The sequence below is a fragment of the Lagenorhynchus albirostris genome, chromosome 15, assembly GCF_949774975.1.
Source record: "Lagenorhynchus albirostris chromosome 15, mLagAlb1.1, whole genome shotgun sequence".
In the NCBI taxonomy this organism is placed as follows: Eukaryota; Metazoa; Chordata; class Mammalia; order Artiodactyla; family Delphinidae; genus Lagenorhynchus; species Lagenorhynchus albirostris.
In genome coordinates this window covers 1,946,988-1,963,987 of record NC_083109.1, presented here as the reverse complement: position 1 = coordinate 1,963,987, position 17,000 = coordinate 1,946,988, and the positions used below count along the sequence as shown (strand labels likewise).

At 58.4% G+C, this 17,000-nt stretch overlaps 1 protein-coding gene across 1 annotated transcript in view; it reads right to left on the bottom strand.

Annotated features, from left to right (window-relative positions):
- The window catches only part of TAF4 (TATA-box binding protein associated factor 4), a 71,753-nt gene extending 54,995 nt beyond the window's left edge, over window positions 1-16,758 (bottom strand). Inside the window, exon 1 of the mRNA XM_060122261.1 lies at window positions 15,441-16,758. Within this exon, the coding sequence (XP_059978244.1) occupies window positions 15,441-16,728 (1,288 nt within the window). The 5' untranslated portion in view covers window positions 16,729-16,758. The remainder of the gene's footprint in view (window positions 1-15,440) is intronic.
- Between the last annotated feature and the right edge of the window lie 242 nt (window positions 16,759-17,000).

Sequence of the window (17,000 nt, the reverse complement as noted above, 5' to 3'; positions counted from 1 at the left end):
ATTTATCCAAAGGAGCTGAAAACTCAGGTCCACACAGAAACTTGCGCACAGATGTCTGAAGCAGCTTTATTCACAACTGTCAAAACTTGGAAGCAACCAAGGTGTCCTTCAGCAGGTGAATGGATAAATAAACTGCAGTATGCCCAGACAGTGGAATGTTATTCAGTGATAAAAGGAAATGAACTATCAAGCCATGAAAAGACATGGTGGAACCATAAGTGTATATTACTAAGTGAAAGAGGACAGTCAGAAAAAACTACAATACCATATGATTCCAACTCTACGACACTCTGGAAAAGACGATGGAGACAGTGAAAAGATGAGTGGGTGCCAGGGGCTGGGGGAGGGAGGGATGAATAGGTGAAGCACAGAGAGTTCTGAGGGTAGTAAAACTACTCTGTGTGATACTACAACGGTGGATACATGTCATTATACATTTGTCCAAACCCACAGAATGTACAACCCCAAGAGTGAGCCCTGATGTAAACTATGGACCTGAGTGATGATGAGGTGTCAATGCAGGTTCATCGGTGGTAACAAATGCACCATCTGGTGGAGGGTGCGGATAATGGGGGAGGTTATGTTTGTGTGGGGGCTGGGGGCACATAGGAAATCTCTATACTTTTCTCTTAACTTGTTGTGAAACTAAAAATGCTCTTAAAAAAATTGTCTTTAAAAAAATCTGCTTTGGGGCTTCCCTGGTGGTGCAGTGGTTGGGAGTCCGCCTGCCAATGCAGGGGACACGGGTTCGTGTCCTGGTCCAGGAGGATCCCGCATGCCGTGGAGCAGCTGGGCCCGTGAGCCATGGCTGCTGAGCCTGTGCGTCCGGAGCCTGTGTTCCACAACGGGAGAGGCCACAGCAGTGAGAGGCCCGCGTACCGCAAAAAAAAAAAAAATCTGCTTTGGGGACTTCCCTGGTGGTCTAGTGGTTAAGAATCCGCCTTCCAATGCAGGGGACACGGGTTCGATCACTGGTCGGGGAACTAAGATCTCACATGCTTAGGGGCAACTGAGCCCTAGTGCCTCAACTAGAGAGCCCGCGAGCTGCAACTACTGAGCCCGCACGCCACAACGGGAGAGAAGCCTGCCCACCACAATGAAGAGCTCGCGTCACAACAAATATCCCACACGCCACAACTAAGACCCAATGCAGCCAAAGATAAATAAGTAAATAAATATATTTTTTTAATCTGCTTTTACTAGTACTTGGAGAGTCCAGGGAGGTGCCCCCAAACCCCCCTGAGAAGCAGCCTCTGGGTGGCTGTCTGACCGGTGGAACAATCTCTTCCCCCACCAAGACCCACTAAACCGAGAATAAATGAACCTAAGTGGTCCCAAGCCCCCAAGAGAAGGAGAGAATAGAAGGACGGGAGATTCCAGGAATTCCCTGGCAGTCCAGAGGTTAGGATGCGGGCTTCCACTGCCATGGACTTGGGTCCGATCCCTGGTCAGGAAACTAAGAACCAAGGAATGAAGGAGGAAAGGCAGACTCCAGGAGGAGGGGCAGGAAGGGGTCTGCCCAGCACTGCCCCCGGGGGCTCGGGGGGAGGGTGCCTGCTGCAGGGGCCACGAACGGGAACTGGGGGAGTCCGGGTAGCTCAGCAGCCACGTGTCCAGGCTTTAAGCAGGAAAAACTAGGGCCGGATTACCCTTCCCTAAGACACTGAGAACGTTCTGGCATCAAGAAGTCCCGCCTAGTCCCACCCGATCACCCAGAGACGAGGGGCGCCGAGGCACGAGCATGACCCCCTCCCTGTTCATGCCGTGCTCAGACAAGCCAGGACCACCAGACACTTCAGGAACGGCTCCTACAGGACAGGGGCGTGCACACCTGCTACGGGCCAATCGCTGTCCTGCGTGCCAAGGATCAGAAGGCTTCCTTTCTCACAAAGCAACTCGAGAGAGCTGGGGAGACGGGGCACCCACAACCGGGGAGAACGCACAAGAGCAAACCACGCAGACACGACACCGTGCCCCCGACAAAGTAAAAGGAATTTCAGAAAGAGAGCACAGCCGCGAAATTACCAAGAAGGGGCAAAGTGCCCACAGAAACAGCAGCACACTGTCCTCAACCTGGAGAACTGGAGCATCCAGGGGCACAGGCTCGACGGCAGGGCCGGGGGGCACCCACCCCAGGAGACCCGAGGTCCTGCAACCGGCACGGAGATGGCAACGCTGGGCTGAAGGTCCAGGCCCTCGGTGCGGCTGGGGCCCAGTGTGTCAGGGCCCCCAGGCAGAGACAGGCGTGCTCGCCACAGCCTCCCCCTGGAAGCTCCTGGAGAACGGCTCCAGCAGGATGTCAGCCCCCGGGCAGCGAGGTGGGGTGGGCACGGGGGACCCCAAGCGCCAGCCAGCGTGGCCTCTTCCCGCCGCGGGCTGCACCCCCCAGCCCCATGGGGCTGACCCACCCAGAGCAATGGTTTCCCCCTCCTGTCTGAACTCTGTTATCCGTGTCCTCCTTTCACTCTCAAAAAGGCTGCCGCTGAGCAATCGCTGACCCGTCAGCCCCGCGGCCACCCTGGACGACTCTGGGCGCTCCCACTGCCCGATTTCTCCCGGTGACCCAGTGCTTTGCTGCAGGCAGGCCACAGCGCACACGGCCCCCCTCCCTGCCGCCCCCAAGGAAAGAGGCAGGGCCCCCCCCATCCAGTCCAGCCCCTCCCACCTGCCTCCTGCACAGCCCTCCCCACTCCACCCACGCTGCCGGCCGCACTGCAGCTCCTGACACGCTTCCCCACCCCAAGGGCCGGCTCCGCACCGTCCTCAGCCTGCCCCCACACCGCCCTCCGGCTCAGTGCCCTCTGGCTCAGTGCCCAGCCCCCAGCGACCTCCTCCAGGGCCTGACCACACACCCTCCCTCCCCCGCTGCACTCTCCGTCCCCAGGTACACGTCCAGGAGCCACCTCGAGCCCCAGGAGGGGCTGTGCTGAGTCCGCAGGCGCACCAACAGCTCAGGGTGACTTGGACACGGGTAACAGCCCGACGTGATACAGTGGGCCAAAATATGTTAAAATTATTACTTTCATCTTGTCGTACGCTCATGTTTTTTGTCCTTTTTAACTGCTACTGGAAACTGAACTTTCTGTGTGGCTCACGTCACATTTCCACTGGAGAGCCATGCTCTAAAATCTCCCATCTTTCAGAAACAAGCCCAGAAACAACCAAAGAGACTGAGACTCCACTTGCATGTGCCCCACCGACAGTCCCCAAGCGCTGTCCTGACACCCCAAGGGCCGTTCTCACCTTCCCCCAGGCTGGCCCGTTCCAGTCACCAGCCTCCAGGGCCCAACCCAAGGGCAGCTCCGTCTTCACCTCCCTGCCAAGTGAAGACACTCATCTCCTTGACACACTCCTGACCCCAGACCTGCCTCCCCGCCCCGCCCCGAGGGCGCCCTTCTTCCCCCATCTCCTCTGCAGCATCCTTTGCTGATCCACCTGTTCCGCCTCCAGGTGTCAGAAGGTCTCAGAACACATCTGTGGGCGCTTCTTTCCTCCCTGGCTATCCTACCCGTCCCCCAAACCAGGCGAGCACACCGACCCCCTGGTTTAAAGTACCATCCCTCTTTCAGGGACCCTCCCTTCCAGGTCCCCAGCCCTGAACCCACTTCTGAATTTGACGCACATCTCAATTCCCGCCGACACTCACTTGGGCATCTAGTGGACAACCCAAACTCAAGCGTCTAGAAGCAAGTACGTGAGTTTCCGTAAGCAAAGAGCCGGCCTGTGCTCAGCATACCCCACACGTTGCTGGGAAGGGGCAGCACTTCCTGGGCTGCGGTTCCTCCCGCGACAGGACTGTGCCCCCTGCTCCCCCACTGGACACCCCAGCAAGGTGAGCGGGGGTGAAGAAGCTGTGGGGTCCCCAGGTGACAAAGGACCGCCCGCCCTACAGGAGGACGACTCCTGCACCGCGACGCCTGAGGAGCCGAGGTCCCATAAGACGGCCCACAGCACGGCTCTCTCTACAAAGTTATGGCAAAACCAGACACACGGTTCAGCAACCTTCAGGAAGACGCCACGAGCAGGTAGTAAGGGGAAACGAGGGTGTGGTGGCCACGAGGGGGGACAATGGCTGCCGCGGCCGGAGAGGTGGGGGCCAGACAGTCACGTGGGAGGTGTGCAGGGACCCAGCTCTGCTGCCAGGGGTGTCACAGGTGCTTATTAAACTGTTACATGACCAGAGACCATGACTAATTCACGTCTACACATCTCAGATCCAAACACACTTATCCTGTCCTCCACTGGTCTCCACCAACGGCTTCCTGAAGTCTCGGCCTGTCTACTGAGCAGACAGACCACAAACACCCCCAGGCCTCCTTGACTCAGCGGCGAGCACGTACGCCACGCAAGCGCCACGCTGGTGCTGAGGTCAAAGAGGAGCGACACACAAGCCACGCTCCCTGCCCTCAGGTGTCCCCTGCTTTGCTGACGAGACCACAGTCAAAACCAACTGGTAACCCACAGGAAGTCCCACCTGTACGGGCTCAGAGCCACCTGCCCCGCTGCTGGGACCCACGGAGACAGGCCTCAGTGAGAGACACGCGAGACATGCAGTCCTGAGGAAGGGCCTGCTCTGCCTTGGGGGCCACAGATGCCAGGGTCCAGGAGCAGCGCAGGGGCTGGCGCCTGATGACGGGCAGAAGCGTCCAGAGAGCAATGTTCTCGGCAAAACGAAGAGCAGCCGTGACGTACGGCTGTGACCCGGGTGCTGACTGATGAGGAAGAAGGCAGGCATGGACTTCCCTGGTGGCGCAGTGGCTAAGAACCCGCCTGCCAATGCAGGGGACACGGGTTCGAGTCCTGGTCCGGGAAGATCCCACATGCCACGGAGCAACTAAGCCCGGGCGCCACAACTACCGAGCCTGTGCTCTAGAGCCCACGAGCCACAACTACTGAGTCCACATGCCACAACTACTGAGCCTGCACTCTAGAGCCCGTGAGCCACAACTACTGAGCCCACATGCCACAACTACTGAGCCTGTGCTCTACAGCCCGCGTGCCACAACTACTGAGCCCACGTGCCACAACTACTGAAGCCCACACAGCTAGAACCCGTGCTCCGCAACAAGAGGAGCCACCACAATGAGAAGCCCGCACACCGCAATGAAGAGTAGCCCCTGCTCAGCGCACTAGAGAAAGCCCGCGCGTGAAGGAACACACGGTACAACACAGGTAGGAACACAGATCCGAGTGGTGTCCCTGCACGGCCTCGAAAGTGGGCTCACACTGGGCCCCACCCCACCTGCTTCCTGCACACGATGTACTCCTGCCGTCCGGCCGCGCTGACCCGGAGAATGGAGCCCAGATACTCTCCGCCTGCTCTGCCCGTGCCCACGCATCCCTGCACTCACCTGTCCCACCCTGCTAAGGCTAGACCGGAGACACAACACTCGTCTCTAGGGAAGCAGGTCCCCAGCGGGTCGGCAACCCACACCCACACCAGGAGACTCTGCTGGCGGCCCCGAGGTCGCCAAGCCAACAGCACCCCCAAGCGCAGCCTCAGAGCCCCCCGCGGAGGCATGTTTGCAAAGCCCCCACAGCTCCAGGACCAGGACGCTAGGCGGCACCAGGCAGCGGTTTCCCAACTGCTCAGCGTGCAAGGGAAGCAGGGGTCAGTCCACGAGGGCCCAGGCCAGGCACCAAGGCCCAGAGCGGCCAGGAGCCTTGCCTGGACCCGCACGACCACTGACAAGCTCTGGCTCAGGGCTCTCTGCCTGCCTCCCTGTGGCCCAGCTGTAGGCTATCTTTACTACATCACCCGAGGACTTCCAAAGTGAGCATTCTGAACTGAGTTTCTTAAACTGCCAAACACATAACTAAGTGGCACCAGCCCTGACTTGTTATCTAATCAGTCAAAGCAGCAGAGAAAACTCTGGCGTCTCCAGGACTGGATATAACAGACAGAACCTCTATTTTGAGAAATTACACCAGGGGAGGGACTGACTAATGACACTGCATCTCAGAAATGACACAACACTCGGCCCACTCCTGCCCTCACGCACTGACCTACAGTGGTTCAGCAACACGACCCCATCAGAAAGGCACTCCCTGAGGACAGGACCACACTGCTTCAGCACAAGGTCGGACCTGAACCTGGTGCTCAGTTAGTGCTTGCTGATCGACGAGTGCCCAGCTCTCAAACCACTGCCCTGGCCTGCGGGGCCACGGGTAGGGCTGCTGACTGCCCACCAAGACAGCCCCCGGACACAGGCTGAAGGAGCCCACGGCCTCTGCCATCAGGAGAAAGGTCCCGGGCCTCAAGGCCAGGGTGTCTCGTGACCGCTCACCCTTTCCAGCCGGCAAGGTGGCCTCGACCGGAGCACCTGCGGCCCATGCAGAGAAGAGCCCGCGGGCGCAGTGAGGGGCCTTTCCAAGCCGGGACCGCAGAGCACAGTTGCTGCCACCCCGAGAAGCCCGCGGCCCGGGCACTCCACGCCCTCCCGCACCTGCGTCTCCAGAACGGGTGGCGGGCACGCTCACCCTGGGAACAGCCTCTCACCATACGGATTTTCCCCGTGAAAAGCCTGGTCCCTGTGCATCAGCTGTTTCAAGTCGGCACAGCCGTGAGGGGTGCACAGGAAGGAGCAGGCACCCTGGAGGCCCAGCCAGCCGGCCTCTCTCTGGGCCCAGCCCCTCGGTAACTGGCCGCCGGGTCCCTGAAAAGCCACTCACCTCCAGTCTCAGCATCTTCATCAGGGGAGGTCATCTTCACAGGACCGACCGGCTCCAGAAACCTACAGACCCCTGCATCCCTCCATCTGCACATGGCAGGAAGTCGAGGACTGCAAATCACCTGAGTTCATCAACTCACGCACCGTGTCGAAAGTAATGATGTTCATTCTAAGCCATTTTCATAAATAAAACGGCAAAGAGGCCAGGGGATGGCGCTCCCTCAATGACAAACGTCCGACATCACAAAACACTCTTAAAACAAGTGCCCCATGTCTTTCTTCCCCAAAGAGCTGGCAGCATTCAGGGCCACCCTTTCCTGCTGACCCTCTGCCCGCCCCAACTCCGCCCCAGCAGGGGGCTGCCCACTCCCCACCTTCTCCCAGGAGGCAGCCCTCACTCGCTGGGTCTAAGCTGAGGCTCCCTTGGGGGTGACCATCCACAACCAAACATCCCATCGAATGCCACGACTCCCAAATTCTGACCTCTTCCAACCTCTCTCGCAAGCTCCTGCCTTATATTTAACTACCCACCTCTGATGTTTCCTCTGGGAATACGCATCTCAAACTTAACGTGTCCAAACACACACATCTGTCCCCACCCTCACTGCCCACCCAGGGAACGTTCCACCTTCTCCCGTGTCATTGTGGTCCCGAATCTCAGTCCCTCTGGGACTCCCTGGCCTTGAGCCTATCAGCAAGTCCACAGCGCTCCACCCTACGCCGGCACCCCAGGCCCGGCTATCTGCCCCCGCCTGGACGCTGCCCGTCCTGCCCCGGCCACCTCACCCCTGCATTCCACAGGCCACAGACACAAAGTGCTCTCACAACGCAGTTCAGATTCTACTGCTGCGCTGCCGAAAACCCTCCAAAGCCTTCCCAGCGCACCTGGAATAAACTCAAACCCCCAGCACACCTGGCTACACGGCTCTTCAGCCAGCCAGCCCCCACCCATCCCCCGTGGCTCCCCCCACCCCCGCTAGCCCACTCCGGCCCAGGAGCCTCTCCCTGACCTGCCCTCAGGCTCCTGCACTGGCTCCCTCCTCTGCCTGAACCCAGGTCCCGGGCGGCATGTGGCTCCTTTCTCATCACCCGGGTCTCATTTGCCTGCTCGGAAGGCCTTCCCTGCCGGCGGCGCCTGCTGGTCCCTCGTCCACTCCTCCATCAACTTAGGGTGAGAAACCCTTCCGAGGCTCCGCTTGTTTGTTCGCTGCCTGCTGCCCAGCACGACGAAGCACTCTGACAGCAGGGGCTCTGTGGAACTGGGGGCCCCCAGCTTGGACCCCGGCACCAGAGCAGCCTGGCTCACTGGCTCAGTCCACACCTGGAAAGCATGAGTGGGATCGGGCCGCCCTCTCCGTCAACACCTCCACCAATCAAGGTGGTTTAATTAACCTCACTTGGTTAAAAAAAAGTGACATAAAACTAGATACAACTGTCTAAAGAAGTCTTTAGAACGCTATCGATTTCTAAAGAGTCGTATTTTGGTCACGTTTCTAAAAACCATGGTTTCAAAAGCGTAAATGGTCGAGCTCTTCAGAAGACAATCTTTATCAAAGACCTGGAAGTGCTCAGCCCAGCAGACGCACACAGAGTGGACACCAGGACAGCCACCTAAGGGTCATTCATGACAGACCAGCACACAGCAGCACAGCAGCCTGTCACAGGGGCCTGCGACGAAGCGTTGGCCCGAGGCAGTGGGGGACCAGGCGGACAAAGGGAACTTCAAAGATCACCGAGGGGCGGGAGCTGCACTCCAAACGCACGCGGGAGGCGGGCCACAGGGCCCCTCTTTCCACACTTCCTAAAGGAATAAACCTAATTTTAGGATCAGAAAAAACAAGTAGGAAAGGAGTCATTTTCAAGTGACCAATGATTTTAATAACACAGTTACATTTTGAAAATCAATCAAGAATGCTTTCCTTTTTAATTCTTCAAATAAGTGTCGTGATACTTAAGATGCTACTATTTCACAGCATCTTTACAGATCAAACAGGCATGCATCAGGCCTGTCTCTCATGTGCTGGGCTCACTACCACCCAGCGTCCGTCTGCATAAACCTTATGAAGGTGAGCTCCCCTGTGAGAGGTGTAAAAAACTCCTTTAAACTCCTTTCCTGAGCAGCTGTCCACATACTTCAGCACAAAGTCTCGGAGTGGAGAAGCTGCCTTCTCGCCTTCTCGCCTTCTCCCCGTGATGCTGAGACATGGCCGTGTGAGCGGTGTGCGCTGCCCTCTCCCTCCCCGAAGCTCACAGGCTCCTCGCTGACCCCACAGGCCTCTCTGCCCTCTGTGGAGTGTCCAGCCAACACCTGCCACTCCAACCAGCGGACACACATCTGGCAGGCCGCGCCCAGCACTGGGGAGGAGGGCTTAGATCTCCTGGCCACTAGAGTCCCGCCCTGTCCACTTGGTGTCTACTCAGACCACTGACCACCCCCCCAAAACAAGTCACTTGAGAGCTAGAACCTTCTTACCGCTTGCCCCTAAGTTCTAAAATATGACATCCAATTTGATACGGTCGTAAGAACCGTTTTAGGATTTCCCCAAACTCTGGAGCTAGAGAACATTCGGAAACAAGCCCTGGAAGATACTAGTTCCCCAGTGTCAGCACGGATATCCTGCATCCTCCTCTTCACCTGGTCACACGTCTCCCGAGTTTGGGCTCAAAATCAGTGTGCATGTCCCTTCCTCCCAGGCCATGTGGAAGAGGCAGAAAGTTCCCATCCAGGCTCTAACTTCAGGAGGGAAGGACAAAAGTCCAACTCAGCTTCACAGGGCTGCAGAGGGGCTCTGCACTCACAGGCCCTGCTTCAAGCCCCGCTCACGATGCCCACGCCAGGAGGGTGGGGAGCTCCCCCGGCCTCCATCCACGGCCTCCATCCACGCCCATGCAGCAGCACGGACAGGCAGGCAGCCGGACAAGGAAGCCGGACAAACAGGGGCGACATCTATGCACTTCTCAAATGGGGGCGGGGGAGGAATCTAAATTGTGGACATATTTTGTATCTCTTTGTTTACTAAAGGTTTTAATTCCTTGGTATAGCTATTCGAGGATATATAAAATTCAAAATTTTTAAGACTTCCCTGGTGGCGCAGTGGTTAAGAATCCACCTGCCAGTGCAGGGGACACGGGTTCGAGCCCTGGTCCAGGAAGATTCCACATGCCGCGGAGCAACTAAGGCTGTTGCTCCACAAATACTGAGCCTGCGCTCTAGAGCCCGTGAGCCACAACAACTGAGCCCACGTGCTGCAACTACTGAAGCCCGCGTGCCTAGAGCCCATGCTCCGCAACGAGAAGCCACCACAATGAGAAGCCCATGCACCGCAAAAGAGTAGCCCCCGCTCGCCGCAACTAGAGAAAGCCCGCGCGAAGCAACGAAGACCCAACGCAGCCAAAAATAAATACGTTTATTTTTTAAATTTCAAAATTTCTTATTCAAAGCGTGCATAGCCCTACCCTAGAAATATAAAGTTTCCAATTTTCAGTCATGACTTTATAGCACTTGCTCTACTTCACAGAGCGTTAAAGAGCAATTATTCCAAGAAAGAAGCTCTGAAGTGCGTGCATTTGTAACTTACAGGCCAGGAGCCAGGGTCCCCTCAGGCCCAGCAGGAAACAACACAGTTCAGTCACCCGCCAGGCGCACAGCACCCAGGGCAGAGGGTCCTGCTGCAAACAGCTCCCCTGTCCTTTGGTTTTCTTACTTAGTTCGACTGTTTTATTTACTATCAAAGGCCTGATTAAATAAAAGGCTGCCGACCTCCAGCCTGAGACAAATTTCAGAGGTGAGAGCTCTGAACGGTGACTGAATCAATCAGGACAATCAAGAAAATCTGAGTCTCCTGCTTGCTATCAACACGAAGACAAGGAAAAGTGCTTCTGAGACCTATGCAAATTACCCCAAATCTCAGGCAAGTTTCTCCAGAGTCCAAAATCTCTGCTTCAAGATTTTCAAAAACGGTTTTAATTATGTTTTGATCAACTCACATACGACTAGTGATTTATCAAAAAGCTTTCTTAAAAGGTATCATTTAAGATGAGGAAAGCTTACATTTACACTGAAACGGGCTCGGGAAGCATGTCAGGAACCACCGGCATCTCATTACGACTTCAAGGAAACAGACAGGTGCGCCGCTGCTCTTTCCACTGAGCCGCTTCCCCCCAGGGCGGGGTCTGAACCGAGCCGCTCCAGTTCCGATCAAACACCACTGCGGGGGGCGGGGGGGGGCAGCGGCCAGAGCCCAGGCTCCACCCCACAGGCTGGGGGGGGCGAGACAGCCGCCCCCTAGCCAGGAGACCACTTTCCCAACTGCTTCCTTCCAGAGCCCTCGCAAATAAGGACGCACCCCTCATTCAGTGGTACTCAGAAAGTTGTCTCTTCTAACTCTGGTGATTCCGCCACAAGGGCGGGACCCACTGCCCTGGAGCGCAGTGAGAAGAGACACCCCGGAGGGGCCTGAGGAACCCCTTTCCTGGCTATTGCTAAAACGTGAGAACCACCAGCTCCGAAAGACACCCACCTACGTGTGCAACATCATCCTGATCAATCCACGTCACCAAGACGGCTACGTCCACCCTAAAGACAATGGGGACAGCCAGGTTCCAAGGTGGGACAGAGAAAAAGGAAGAGTGACCGCCTGCTTGCCCGCCACGGGCCTCGCCTCCAAGCCGGCGGTGTGGAAGCAAACTCAGAGACACCACCTCTGCTACGCTAAGCAGAGATGCCCAGTGCTGGCCGGGTACAGCTCCCCAAAAGTTTTTTGGTTTTTGGTTTTTTCAAATGTCACTGTTATCTAAGGATGTCAAGAGAAAAACTCAGTGAAGGCCTTTGGCCTAAAGTGAGCCCCCTAACCACGTCCACTCTCTCTGCAGACAGCTGCACCCCCTTGTCCCCCCATGGCTTCCAGGACATGTCCCCCAGGTCTATGGCCCACCTGTGATGACAACCTCAGCAACTTTCTCACAGAACCAGAGCTGGCCACCACACCAGGCTCCCTGGTCACTGAGAACCTGTCCAATCTGGGCCTGGTGCTGACGGGAAGAAAACTGTGTTTTAGACTTTGCTACATCTACAGCAACATACTGCTTGGAAACCAGTGAGAAACATGATGGAGCTGAGACAGCGTGTGACTAAACGCTACCTGACAGTGGTGCGTACCGCTCCTCCCAATGCAATTTCACAGTGCTTCACAAAATGGTCAAGCTCACTTTCCACCTGGGGAAACTGAGACTCCAAAGAACCACATATTCTGTCCCAGGTCAAGAGTGCCCTCAAGTAACAAAATCTAAACTTCTAAGAACATCCCTCGTGCCAAAACACTTCTGCCAAAGTCGGCCACCAGACGTCCAGAGCCCAAAACTCTGGGGCTGCCACCCGGCTCAGGACCAGCCTTCCCAGAACTCAACCCGGCCCACACAGCACAGTCTGCTACCCTGGACTCTTTTTCCCCTTTCCCCACCATCCAATAATTCTATTCACCAAGGACGGGAACCCCTGCCCTAGACCTCAGCAGCCTCAAGAGTGTTCATCTTAAGCCACCAGCCCCATGCAAACATTCCCGAAGCCCAGGTATGGAGGAAAGGTGTTCTATCCCGGAATGAGAACCGACACTTCAGCCAAACCTTAGACCCACAGGAGAACAAATTCTCTGTGAAAGCAGAACAGACAGACATACACTGCTGAAAATGCAAGAAAAGATAAGCTTTAGAAATAAGCATCTCTAGTGTAACACCTATCTCAAAAGATCTCTTGAAACCATCTGCGCACACGCCAATTTTGGTGTCATATCACTTTTCTCTCCTTTCAACTATAATAATAATGTTACTTCGATGTTATGACTATTCTAAGGTGTACAGAACTAACTAGTGCTTTTCACTGTTCTTGGGTCCACTGCCTTTGCTGCAACAATCTCTCTGAAGGCTCATGTGTTCTTAATATTCCCCACAGCAGATAAAATTGAAACTCTGGTACCCTTAAGTGAGTAAATTAATTACAATAACATCAACGTCTCTTTACAAAACTGTCCTGACAAGGAATATCGAGACTGAGTTTACTGAAACCAAGTTCAACACGTGCTCACGGTGGCTGTGAGGATGAAACATGCAAGGCCTGACTGGCCCTCAGGGACTCGGTGAAACCTCTGTCCCTCTGTTTCCCCCCTCGGACTCTGACCTACAGGGAGGGAAGGCACCGGGAGGGGCAGGCCTCTCTCACCCACACTCCAACTGCCAACAGTCTGTTACTTCACTTGACAGCTAAGTGTAGCTTTGAAAACCCTGCCCACCCCTAATGCCTGAGTACTAACAAGAATGAGTTATCATCCAAGCAACAGTTATTTTTACAAGTTAGTTCCACCTCCACTTTGTACATTTTTATGATGAAAAATTTCAGAGAAAAGGAAGCATCAAACAGAACTTAATATTTTCTGATTGACCCATTATACGAGGCAACTAGAATATTCGTAATCTGTCACTTTGATTTAAAGAACTAATTTGTGCTATTTAAAAGAAGGCACTCTGCTGTGGGGCACTGGTAGTAATTTTAACTATACTTTTTGTGCTTCTTCTGTTATTAAGGTGAAGGAGCGGAATTAATCAGCGCTCCAAATCAGTAGATCAACTGTGGGGGGAGGGGAGCATGAAGAGATGAATGCGAATCTTTTATTTTCTAGAAAGCATTTGGCCCCTTTAAAGCACAGCTCTCAGCATTTGTCACCCAAATGTCAACATGAGCTGTTCTCTGCTCTCACACGTGGGACTAATGCAAAGACTCGTGAGAACTCATGCAAAGAGTCAGCGCTTCTACGATTTTCTTCAAGGAGTCGCCTACTTGTCACATGCAGACATCCCTAACACACCGCTAGCACAGGAGGTGAGAGGGAGTCCAGGGTCAATCACAACGAAGATGACACAGGTGCCCTTTCCAAACCACAGCTTCCTCCCCCCAGAAGAAATAAGGTAGCGAAGGCTTCACCTACGCAGAGGCCCAGACCAAGGGGATCCAGTCAACCCCAAACAGCCACACCTACAGGCACCATCCGGGCAGGCCAGAGGGGGGGGATGGGGGACACGACGACGGCCTCCACCCCGCCCTGGGAGCCAGGCACAGCGCGCCAGTCTCGCAAAATTTACTGACGAGCTCACACCAGTTTTCAATAACAAAAGTGCAGCGCATGGAACCGGCCTTGCTAGGAGCGAGGAAGGTGCCGAGGACCAATGAGGAGGTATTTTAATAAGTAGGTAAAAAGTATTTTGACATTTTCCATAATGTGCTACAACCCCGAATTCTCTTTTTTAAACGTTACTGAAGATCAAACATATCTTCCACTAAAAGGTCAAAAGACACATAATGAGCAAAACACAACCTTTAATAAAACCCTCCTACAAACTCAAAAACAAACAAACTGTGCTGTAAGGGGCAGCCCGCACATCTCAAGTAACTTACACGCCCCCCTCACAGCAGGGGGGCTCCCACAACCACCCCAAAACGCTGCTCTTGGCTGGAACCTCCCCTCCTCCCACCCGTGTGACATCAGGTCCTTGCCAGACTTCACCACGGCTCCAAACCTCACAGCACTTTGACAGCAAATCCTTCCTTCCAAGACGCTGAAATCCTCTCAAGGTGACCAACCGTTCTTTTCCGAAAGCATGGGGGACACAGGCACAGGACGTGCTGTTTCTACTACTCCTGTGCGGCGGCACACGTTACTACACAGCAGGGGAGGAGCGCTCCGAGTCCGCGCAGGCGAGGCGGAGGGCATGGAAGGGAAGACAGGGAGCCTCCAGTGCTGGAGTTTCTCGCTGCCCAGGAAGACCGAAACAAAGCAGCGGGACACGTAATGCCGTGGGGGACCTTTCGCTGGCGAACCTAAAGAGCTGCCGAGATGACGGGAGATGGAGCGTGGGGTCAAGGAGGCTCGCGGTCCTCCTGCACCGTCTGTACCTCCGAGGGACCCGCTGATGGGAGAGCACGTGCCCACCGCTGACTTCACTGGTAATAATTAAGGTAACCGGCATCCTCTAAGTGAGGACACCGTGCCTACGAGGAGTGCTGAAACAAGGCTGCAGAGCAGGCGTGAGGCAAGGGCTCCGACCAGGAAGGCTGTGTGCCCCGCGACTCCTCCAGGCTCACCTGGGAACTCTGCCATCCTGGTGTCAGCAGGGCAGCGAAAGCTTTCCGTGCAGCCTTGCCCAGCCTCGTGGAGGGGGCGTCACTCCGCTAACCTCACCAGGAAAAGGGGGGTCCCTAGCCCACCGGCAGGAGACACCAATCACAGCCCAGCATAATAAACGAGCAGGAGAGTTCAATGAGGACACAGACCACATGCCTGATCCCAGAAATCAGAGAGGGAAGTGCCAAGCATGGGAAAGCCACGGGCCCAGGCTGAATAACCCAGTAAGTTGTCCCCGGAGCACCAGCTGCTACTGCTCTCCATCGTGCGGGGACTGGGCAAGGGCACACAGAGCCAGGAAGGGAGCAAAGGACCCACTCGCTGGAATGGCAGTCCTAGCAGAGAAGCTCTGCAACGCAAAGAACTAAGCTGGAGCCAAGCACTGCACCAGGTAGGAGGCCCCCACTGCCACATCACACACACACACCCGCACACACACTCGCATGCCCAGGACCGTCCCGCGCCGGGGCAGAGGCGCACCCCCGCTCGCAGCAGGCCCACGCAGGGCCCATGACCTCCGCGTCCTGCCAGCCCGACAACTTCCTGGACGCCCAGCTGCAGGGCACGAACGCACTCGCCCGGCGGCGCGGCCACTCACCTGGGGGCAGCTGGAAGTTCTGGATGTTGGTCGGGTTCTGCGGCGGCTGCGGCAGGCGTGGGGCGAGGACCGTGGGCGTCAGCGTGGCCCGGATCCCGCCGGTGGTGGCCGAGGGCGTCCTGGGCAGGCTCTGGGTCACCGCGCTGGTCGAGCCCTTGGGCAGCCCGGTGGGGGTACCGGGGGCCGGCGGTGGGAGGCCGGCGGCGGCGGCGGCGGGCAGAGCCCCTTGCATAGTTGGCCCGAGGATCATGCCGGCCCCCGCGCCGGCCGGGCAGCTGGCCGCCAGGGTCTGCGGCGGCGGGGGCGCCGGCTGCAGCGCAGTCTTGGGCGAGTCGGCCTTGGCCACCTGCGCGGGCGCGGCGGCGGGCCCTGGCTGACTGTTGGCGGCGGGCGCCGGGGCAGAAACGGGCGCTGGGGCCGGGGCGGGCGCGGGGGCGGGCGCGGGGGCGGGCGCGGCGCTGCCCCCGTTCTGCGCGGCCACCGGGGGTCCGGCCGGGGGGCCGGGCGGCCGGGCCAGGCTGGCGGCGGCGGGCGGCGCCGGCGGCGGGGCAGCGGCGGCGGGCGCGGGGGGCGCGGGGGGCGCGGCGGGCGCGGCGGGCGCGGGGGGCGAGGGGGCGCGGGGCGCGGGCGCGGGGGGGGCGCCGAGGAAGGGCGGCGTCTGGATGACAGTGGCGGCGGCGGGCTTGGGCGGCGGCGGCGCGGGCGCGGGCCCGTTGTGGAGCAGGCTGACAGCAGGTGCGGCGGCGGCGCGGAGCGAGTTCCCCAACGCGGCGCTCCCATTCAAAGTTTGCGCGGCGCCGGGGCCGCCGGGCGGGCCGTTGCGGGCGGCGGGCTTGGCGGCGGGCTCGGGCGCGGCCGCTGCCCCCGGCGCACAGGCCCCGGCCGCGGCGCCCGCCCCGGCCCCGGCGCCGGCCGCGGCGCTCGCGCCGGCCTCGAGCGCGCTCAGCTTCGCGGCGGGCCCTGCGGGGACAAGCGAAGCAGCGCAGTGAGGACGCGGGCCCGGCCGGCGGCCGCCCGCGCTCAGGCCGCGCCGCGCTCTACCTGCGGGGGGCGGCTCCGGCGCCGCTGCGGGCGCGCCCTCGGCCGGTACGGCTCCGGCTCCGACATGGTTCCCGAGCGCGCCGGCGGCCGCGGCCCGCGCCTCGGGCGCGCGGGGCGCGAGGTGGTGGTGGTGGGCCGCGCTGGCCGCCAGCTGCGACTCGAGCGAGCCCACCAGGTCGCTCACCACTTTCTCGTCCACCTCGCTGTTGAAGAAGACCTCGTCCAGCAGATCCGAGCCCGCCGCCATCTTTCCTCCTCGGCCCGCCGCCGCCGCCGCTCGGCCGGCGCTGGGCGGGGAGGAGGCTCCGCGCGGGCGGGCGGGCGGGCGGGCGGCCGCGGGGGCGGGCGGGGGGCGGCGCGCGCCGGGCGGGGCGGGGGCGGCGGCCGGGCGGGGGGCGCGGGCGGCCGGGCGGGGGGGAGGGCGGCGGCGGCGCGTTGCGCAGGCGCGGCGGCGCGCCCGCCCCCGCCCGCCGCCCGGCGCCTCGCCATTGGCCACGGTGCCCCCCGCCCGGCCGCCCG